The sequence below is a fragment of the Limulus polyphemus genome, unplaced genomic scaffold (genome assembly GCF_000517525.1).
Source record: "Limulus polyphemus unplaced genomic scaffold, Limulus_polyphemus-2.1.2 Scaffold821, whole genome shotgun sequence".
NCBI classification, from domain to species: domain Eukaryota; kingdom Metazoa; phylum Arthropoda; class Merostomata; order Xiphosura; family Limulidae; genus Limulus; species Limulus polyphemus.
Window position 1 is genome coordinate 101545 of NW_013666431.1, and position 9872 is coordinate 111416.

The 9872-nt window shown below is 33.9% G+C and overlaps 1 protein-coding gene across 3 annotated transcripts in view; it reads left to right on the plus strand.

Moving 5' to 3' along the window:
* Positions 1 to 636: 636 nt before the first annotated feature.
* LOC106460717 overlaps positions 637 to 9872 on the plus strand; it is a 14948-nt gene continuing 5712 nt past the window's right edge. The window contains exons 1-2 of one of the 3 annotated variants that reach the window (XM_022387497.1): positions 661 to 735; positions 3025 to 3510. In XM_022387497.1, the coding sequence (XP_022243205.1) occupies positions 3141 to 3510 (370 nt within the window). In that variant the 5' untranslated portion in view covers positions 661 to 735; positions 3025 to 3140. Of the gene's footprint in view, positions 736 to 2832; positions 3511 to 9872 lie in introns of those variants that run through there. The other 2 variants (XM_013920453.2, XM_013920452.2) reach the window with 2 other exon arrangements.

Sequence of the window (9872 nt, forward strand, 5' to 3'; positions counted from 1 at the left end):
ATTTGTTTAATGTTTGTTTCATTTTCAAAAGCGCTAGGAGAAATAATATATTTTCATTTCAGTGTATATTGTTTGTTTATTTGTTAAGCATAAAGCTACATAATGAGCTATCTGTGTTCTTCTCACCGCGAGTATCGAAACCCAAATTGTAACGGTGTAAGCCATCAGACCTGCCGAGGACATTCAGTATATATAGTGCTTTGGAAATATTTTTGTCTGGGCCTTGAAAGTTAAAATTATTTTAAACACGATTATCACCGTTGGTAATACTTTACAAGATTATATGGAACTTGTTTCATTTCTTGATTAAGTAATAAGAATCAATCAATCCGACGATCAGAGTTTATTAGCGGCGATTTAAAAGGCAGAAGAAATCGATACGTGGGACGAATATTGGATTACTGGTAGCTTCACATGACCACAGCACTCACAAGCTGTACGAAGTACGTTTACGGAATTTGTACACGATCTGTGTCAAGGAAAGAAGTTAATCACTTGATCTGCACGTGTTGTTGTCATATATATTCTTGAATTTCAAAGGACAGCACAAGGGTGCATGACGCATGTATTATGATATAATATATACTGCTTGTGACAGCGACATTTCTCAATATCTCAACCCACATACATCCTCTCTTGCTAACCCTTAAATTAAGTAGAGTCTTGTGGTTTGGTCCTTTGTCATATAGCTTTACAATGCATTTTGAGTAATACCTAAACAACAACAATCAATGGGTAAGTGAAACCTAAAATCTATTTATGCAACTAAATTGCACAGGATGCTTAAATTAAACAAAGCAGAATAATTAAAAAATTTGGTCTTAAACACAATGAAAAATTCTTGCAAGCCCAGTCATATTTTGCTTCACTTGTAGAACTGTGTTTGTTTGGACGATTACACTAAGTCAGTATAAACGTCTGTTGTTTATGGGGGACAATTTAACTTATTTTTTTCTATTCCAAAAATAATGTAAAGTGTATGATCATATATCCATGTTTGAAGTTGTTAATCCAGTGCTGATGAGAGTAAATAACAAATATTTTACAACTTTCATTTATTTTCACGCATTTTATTGGGTTTTAACATTCCACCAAATCATTAACTTAAAACGTCCGAATCTAAAGCTCACTTTAATTTCCAATATTTCATCAATGATATTGATTACGATTTCTGGACACTTAAGCTTTGATTAGGTATTACTTTTGCCATTGGCATTAAATAAAAAAGAGTATTTAATAATCACGAAGCGCTATGCATATATATGAAAGGTTCAAAATACAGCTCAAATGATAATAAAGAAATAAATAAGAACGACACCATTTTGAATTTTCCTGTTTTATATAAGTTTGAAAATAAGCAATGCTTTTTTAGTGACATTCGATTCGGATTCGTGGTTATTATTTTGGTGTTTCTGTTTCTTCAGCGCAAAGCTACACAATAGAGATTCAAACCTCGGATTTTAACATCGTAAGTCGGTTATTGCGAATTATTTTGGTTCCCTTATAGATAGCCCCCCAGTGGCACAGCGGTATGTCTGCGGACTTACAACGCTAGAAACCGAGTTTCGATACCGGTTGTGGGTAGAGCACAGATAGCCCATTGTGTAGCTTTGTGCTTAACTTCAAACAAACAACCAAACCTTATAGATAACCTGAATTGGGAATGTTATAAACAATCATACGAGTAGATTGAATAAAATGATAAGTTTTTAGGAAACTGACAAAAGGTAGATTGACACCACGAAAGAGTCGCTATTTTTTTTATTTTTAAACTAGAAAGAAATAGGAAAATTAAAAAAAAAGTGTCGTCCTCATATTTACCTAGAATAAAACTTACATGTTGTTGGCATTGGATAAAATTTTCATGAAATCCGGAAGGAAGTCTCATAACTGTTCAAATTAATCTTATTTTTAACCAATATTTTTCATAAAAATCAGACTATTGTGTGCCAAGAACCTTAAAGTGGTTTTAAAATTACAAAGATATTACTTTTGTTGTGTCTTTGACCTTTCAAATAAAACATTTGGCCTATGTTGTGGCTGACCTTCAAAATAATGGCATACACAACAACAGAAAGGATTATTCTCCTTATTTCTGGGTTTACAACCATCAACTAAGAAGTTCAAATCCTATGAATATTTATGTCTCCGCATATTGTTTCTTCTTCTTCTACCAACCATTTTTCAATCGACCGCCATATTTTCATTTCTAGGGGATTGATTTGAAACTTGGTAGGATTATATCTTGGTCAAATACGCCCAGACACCCTTATAAATATATATATATACATATATATTTATATTAAATTTAGGCCTTTTTAATGGTTTTATTGGGTCAAAGGTAAAACAATCCCAAAATGTATATTTTGGGCTCCTGTGCGGTAATGTTTACAGCAATCAAGATGAAGATAGGCACATATATAAGTTTTCATGCGCCCAATACACTGATATAAAGTTAGATTTGTCCATTTTGGGTCTTTATAGGGGGGTAAGAGCTCATAAAAAGCATAATTTTGGGGGTTTTGGTCAATTACTCGGCGTATTTTGACCAATTTACATTTGATTTGGTGCAAAGATTATCTTTTGCTCAATTTTTCAACTAGGAAAGCACAATTTGGGGTTTTCGTGAACTGTTCATGTGTATGTCAACCATATGGGTTAGTTTTACGATGCTTTGGTATAAGGTCACAAACATAAACTATTAAATATAACTTAATAATTAGAATAAATCAACAGTCTCTTACAGGAGAAACACCACGTCTTGAAGTGCTAAGTTATACCAGCTTTTCTATCGAAGTCAAGATATGAAAGAGTACAGATTCTGGAAATTCAACCCTATATACAGAGAAGTCATATAAAGTTTGATTAGAAAAATATGTTTGGAGCACGTTTTGGGGTTGATATGGTGATAAAACTGGGGCAATCTGTTTTAACCATTACTTAGTCCCAACAATTCTTGAAAATAACTTTCGCGTTTCTTATGAGAAGTTACTGAACTCACAGAAATGTTTCTCAATTTTCAAGGTCGTTACGAAGTGGCGCCACTGAGTTAGTGCAGCTATGTCAAGGCGATCACGATCCTCCCTGCCTTGCCTCACGTAATGTGACCAGAGTTGCAAGTTTCTTAGATACGAACAAGGATGCGAGAAGTTCACGTTCCGTGGTATTATCGTCTTACTTTATTGTCAAGTTTTGGATTAACATCATGTGCTTTGCCTGAAATCCTCTTTACTGTCTTGATTGTTCTTCAAGATGGACAGTTGGTTGTGGATAAATTTCTTCGCTTGTGGGACCTTCAGTGCTTATTCTCGCTCATCGCTGGGGCAATCGGGATCGCCATCTTCTGGGGTGTGAATCCTTCCAGGCGAACACAACGGGATAACTACGCTGTAGTAACTTTGTGCCTTGTATTTAGCATTATCTCAGCCATGATTACCGCCATACTTATCCTCCTTCACATAATAATGATGCATCATCTACCCGATGGGGGCGCTAAGTTGTTGAAAACAGGTAGGGATAAATGAGCAAACTGACGTTGATAAAAACAGAGCTGTAAATAAAGAAAACAAAAATTAAGATATTCAGTATAACGTTCTAAGATAAGAAAAGTACCGATGCAGACGTATTTTAAAACTGTTACAAGTAACAGAAACAGTATTTTTAAAACAAAAATATTACAACGTGTATTGTTCGGCTATACCTAATCTGTTAGTATTAGTGAATGCGGTATGTTTCTGTATAGGACATGATGTTTCAGATAAGGTATGTATTTTTTTTTGGAAAACTACTAAAGATTAATACCTGTCATTAAATAAGTTAATAACAGGTTCATAGGTGTTTGTTAATTAAATGAAACAAAATCAGGGAGGCTTAGGATCTAAATATGGCTAGAAAAACAGGTGTTAAAGGAAATAATAGGTGTTGTTAAGCTGCTAAAATAGGTTTTAACAAGTATTCTTAAACTAGTGAAGTAAGAAAGAATTAGTGTTGTTAAACCACTGAAGTAGGTGTTAGCAGTTGTTCTTAAACTAGCGAAGTAAGAAATAACAGATGTTCTTAAGTTAGTAGAAAAGAAAAGGTAATAGTTCAAAAGAGAAGTAACATTGCTATATAGTCCAATAAGTGTTGGTCAGGTCACAGTTAAGCGTATTGTTAACATATGTAAAATCAAAATTACGGTTAACATTAAAATTTGGAATCAGGTTGTTTTTAGTTTTCAGTAAGTATCTGAAGAGGTTAGTTGGTGTAAAAAAAAACTTGTAGAATTTCATATCTTAGATAGGTTAAAAAATCCCGTAAAAATACATGCAATTAGCCGTTATTTTTCAATGTCAAAAACCATATTTATAAGTATGATTAAAAATATTGTTACGTCTCTGGTCGTTAGTTAATTTTCCGTAAAAATTCTTTCCGAAGAAACTTTAGCGACACAAGTCCTTTCTTAAATAAAACTAGTTTATTCTTTCTCAATACAACTTTGAAATTCACTTAATTTCCACGGTCACCCTATAACTTAAACAAACGCTATAATTCACAACGAACGACTCACGCGCTCGACCCAACTGTCCGTCTCTATCTCTGTCTGCAATTCAACTGCATTATTGCCGTCACTTCTTGGCGGTCTTATATACAAGAATACCGAAAATCTAGTAAACACTCGAGGCTTCACGAAGGGACATGAATTTTCTAGAAGCTCATGACGTGTTATTAGCGTCACGTGACTTCCGCTGTCATAACATTATTAAAAGAACGTGAAAAATACTATGAAAAATATATCTGTCTTTTGATTTTATTGAAATTATCCGCATTTATTTTTTTATTCTACAGAACTTATTTTCAAAATACTGCCATATTCCCTGAATTTAATGTGACAACTATTTAAAAAATAATTTGTCAACAAAACGGTGAAGTACGATACTCAAACTTTTATTTTTATAAACAGTTGTATTCTCCCTACTAAGGGTAAGCGCTCCCACCCTGACTAGGCAGCTGGAATGGTCCAAATTTATATAAGTGTTTCTGTGTGGAATTGTAAAAATAAATAAACAAATAATAATGAGCAAAAGAAAGCCTTGAAATATATAATAAAACTATTGTATGTGGATTAACCATTAGTTTTAAAATATTTCTTTTTAGATTTACCGTCAAAAAACACTAGAAATACATGCATGAAAATATATTTAGTGTAGATCAAAAATAATTATAAAATGTTTCTTTTTGAATGACACTGACAAACAATCGAAATACATGGCAAAAAAAAGAAGATCTTATGTTGATTAACCATTACTTTAAAAGTGTTTATTTGTAGAATGACTTTAATTTGTGTAAAAAAACACACTAGAAATACACGCATAAAAATATAGTTTATGAGGATTACACATTAATCTAAAAGTACTTCTTTGTGGAATGACAGGGAAAAACACTTATTTTATATGGAACAATTGTTGATTTAAGGATATTTCTTTATAGAATAACCGTAATAAATACTCAAACTACAGACTAAAACAGTTATTTTAGTAAAATTTAATGGTGGATTGCTGTCAACTTAACAGAAGACACCGTGAATTAGTTTAAGGTTCTGAACTTATTTTTATGGTAAAAGGTCTGGTAGTCGGCTGCCAGTCTTTTTTACCATAAATTAACAGTGAATTTTCTTACAGCGTAGAGACTGCAAAATTAAATATTATTACAGATTCTGTACGATTAGACTATAGATTTATTAGTAACAAGTGTCAGTCTGTTGCAGTAAAATTTATGGTGTCTTGTGCTAGAGTTCTGGACATGGTTGTTTGTAATATCTCACAATAATAAGCGTTTCAATGGTTGCAATGAACGTATACTGTATTTTGTAATGTAGTTTTCAGCAGTGCAGACGAAGTCGACAGAAAATAAAATATAGTTTTGCTTTGTAGTTTTTGGTAAATTTCTAATATAATTGTGTCGTCACTTGCATTATAATGAAATTTCAGGAGAAGACTCATAACTGTAAATTTCTTATTAGTTTGATTATTTGATTAAAAGCGAACAGAAACTACAGATAAACTATAACATCAGTGTTTAATTTAGCTAGACGTATTTTCAGTCATTAATTTAACACATCACTGTCTGAAAGGCAATATTAACACCAGCAATACACACAAAATTTTAGGTTAGTGCATGAATTAAATGTCCATGCGAATAAAAATGGTTCGTGTTAATGTTGCGCCAATCTTATTCTGGGCTAGTTTTGCGTAAGCTTGAGTAACATGAGACGGTTCGTTTTGTACATTTTCATTTGAACATGTGCAGGACTTGAAGAAATACAAGGCACATTGCTGTGTGTATCAGTTTGTGCTGGTGTTCTTAAGAAGCTAAAATATTACATGCCTTTAAGTTATATATATACATAACTTTCATAAGAAACTAAAGTATTGCACGTCTTTAAGTGAATCATGTAACCTTCGTAAGAAGCTAAGATATTAAATTTAAATTATACATGTAACTTTCGTATGAAGCTAAAATATTACACGTATTTACGTTAAACATGTAATTTTTGTAAGCTAAATGATTACGTGTCTATAAGTTATATATATATAACTTTCGTAAGAAGCTAAAATATTACACGTCTTTGAGTTATAGGTAAAAACTTTCGTAAGAAACTAAAATATTACACGTCTTTACGTTAAACATATAATTTTTGTAAGCTAAATGATTACATGCCTATAAGTTATATATATAACTTTCATAAGAAACTAAATGATTTCACGTCTTTAAGTTATATCTTGCTGCTTTAAATAGTACAGAAATCTTTCATACTGATAGCAGTAAAATCATACCTATAGATTTCTCTCTTACATTTAATATTAACTTCCAATTTGAGGAAGCTACCTACTTAGAACAAAACAAAAAATCAACTTGTAAAAATATATCAATAAAAGGATATTCCTTTTGAATTTTACTCACGTGTTTAATCTTCCTAATAATGATATTTAACAATTCTTAAAATCTGAAAGTAAGTCCAACTTGTTTTCACTGCAGAAGTTATACATAGTTCGTTGTGTATTGATTGGTGAACGTATTCACTAATCGATGTTTTTTCTTCTCTTTTTTGGGAAAATACTGTTTTACCTTTGCCGTTTTACTCGCTTGAGATTAACTTTCGATGGGGAGAAAAAATAACTGATAAATATTCCAAATATGCGCAACTAATGTCATGAAATGTCTGTTCCTGACAAATGGTTCTTATTTGTTATACTAATTTTCAAAAAGTTGGCTTAGAAACTAAACATAAACATGAAACAACTGGATTATAAGCAAAAATAAAAAGAATATCCAATATTCTGTGTGAAACCCACACAAAGTACTGAAATGATATTTACTTGTTATTGGTTCTAACTTAGTGCATGCGAGTTCAAATTAACGAATTGTTATATGCTATGTTTTTATTCTAGACGTTCGATAGAGAGAGATTTAAAGCCACGTGATTATCACGGAGCTCAGTCACAATGACTTTTCCTCCCTAAATAATCTCAAATGCAACTAGAAACCATGTTTGAACTACTTTCGATCACGTGACTCAAATTTCAAACTCGAAGTTAACACTAACTAAACGATTAATGTGTTAAAACCACATAGGCGACGAAAATATCAAAATTAAATAATAGGTTGAACAATCGCAAAGTTTTATACATTTTTATTTAAAGAAGGATGACGTTTCGAGCATGCGCTCTTCGTCAGATCTAACTAAACGACTAACAATAACACAGTGTGAGACTGAAAGACAGAAGTTAAAGTTAGTATAAGTACAGTATCTTTGATTAAAAACAAGTACACAAACAAAACAAGCTTCATTAAACGAAATAAAATAATACCAAATTCCTATAATAATGATAATAATAAAATAGCAGGAATATTGCCTAAAATATCTTAATTTAAGATAAGGATATGACAAACAGGACAGAATTTTGAGTTTTAGACGATTATTTCACTTACGTCATACGCATGCGCATTATTGCCAAAAGGTTGTTTACGTTAGAGATTGTGAGTACTTTCGTAAAGAGTTTAAAATTATTAGTTATTTTAAGTTTTTACGAAAAAAAGATATTTTCGTTAGTGAAACATAATTACAGCGCAACAGTTTTATTGAAAAGAATAAATGTAGTACTTACAGACCATGCTGCATTACGCTGGTTAAGATCATTAAAGAACCCAGAAGGACAACTGGCATGTTGGATCGGAAAGATAGACCAGTATAACTATGATATTGAATATAGAGAAGAAAAATCTCACTCATTGTGCCCAATAGTTCTTTGTCACAGAGCTTAAGCCACATACCTTCTCCCAAGCAGGGTGCAAAACACTAGCTTGTAGAAAATCAATTATTGGCATCAAATCTTGGTTTTTCTCCTGCTCTGCTTTAATATCTATACCTGGTTCCACTTCACCATCATTAACTCCTTCAGTCACTTTGACTTCAGTTTGATGGCACCTGGTTAGTTCAACCTCTCTTTTGCTGTAATGTCTGAAGTCATTTCTGCAGGGTTTTCGGCTCAGTCCGTCGGCATTTCCGGGGACCAGTTGAAGCTTGAAGATGGTATTCTTGTCAGGAGATAGGAAACTGCAGATGGGAAAGTAAACGACCTGGCAAACAGTTATACCGAGAAAGTAACGGGAAGTTGTGCTGCGTCAATCCCATGATACTTTAACAGGAGGACATCTCGGAGTTAAGAAGACATTGAGTCACCTACGACAGAGATTATACAGGATAGGTATGAGACAAAATGTGGAAGAATGGTGCAGGATCTGCAGTACATGTTGTGCTAAAAGGGGACCCAAGCATAAGGGACGTGCTCCAATGAATTTATATCAAGTTGACGCACCAATGGAAAGAGTAGCCGTTGAAATTGCTGGTCCGTTGCCCCAAACTCGTGCTGGAAACAGGTACATTTGTGTGGTGATGGATTATTTCACCAAGTGGCCGGAGGCATATGCAATGCCAAATCAGGAAGCTACAACTGTAGCTTCGGCTATTAGTGATTTCTTCTTCAGGTTTCGTATGTCATACGAAGTTTTGTAATAGCCGCCAAGATGACTGGGATGTCTTACTCCCTCCACTGTTGATGGCCTATAGGACAGCAGAACATGAAACCACTGGATACACTCCAGCAAAGTTGATGTTTGGCCGGGAACTTCGGTTGCCAGTGGATCTGTTAACAGGACGCCCACCTTATGAAGAGTTGCCTGAAAATGTGTCAGCGTTTGTGAAAGTGTTATCGGAAAGGATGGATGATATTCACCATCAAGTGCGTTCAAACTTGAAAACGTCTGCTGATTCGATAAAGTTATCTTATGATAAGAGCTCTACTGAAGTCAGCTTTGAACCAGGAGACAAGGTGGGTTGTATAATCCCAGGAAGACCAAAGGGAAGTCTCCTAAGTTGTCTTCTCCATGGGAAGGTCCATATGTCACAATGGATCGTCTCTCAGACGTGACTTTCCGAATCAAATGTGGTCGGCGAGGTAAGCCAAAAGTGGTGCATGCCAACAAGCTTTGGCATTATCACGGTCCAGGACATTTCAGTTTGGACGAAGTGAACAAAGGAACAAATGACACTGCTGAAGAAGTGTCACCTGAAGAAACCACCATCGAAGAAGAAACTTTACTCAGTTTTGAGAAGGGAAACGGTGAAGCTCTTGATGAAGTTACTACCACTGATGTGTCTGTTACCGACGATAGGACATTTCCTGATGAAGCAGATGAACCCCATATGAAGCAGATTTAATTTCTGTACATTTAATTAAGTTATTGGTTTATTGTAAGTGGCTATTGTTCGGGACGAACAATATTAAGGAGGGGCAGTGTTGCGTCAGCGAGGTCACGTGACTAGTATTACG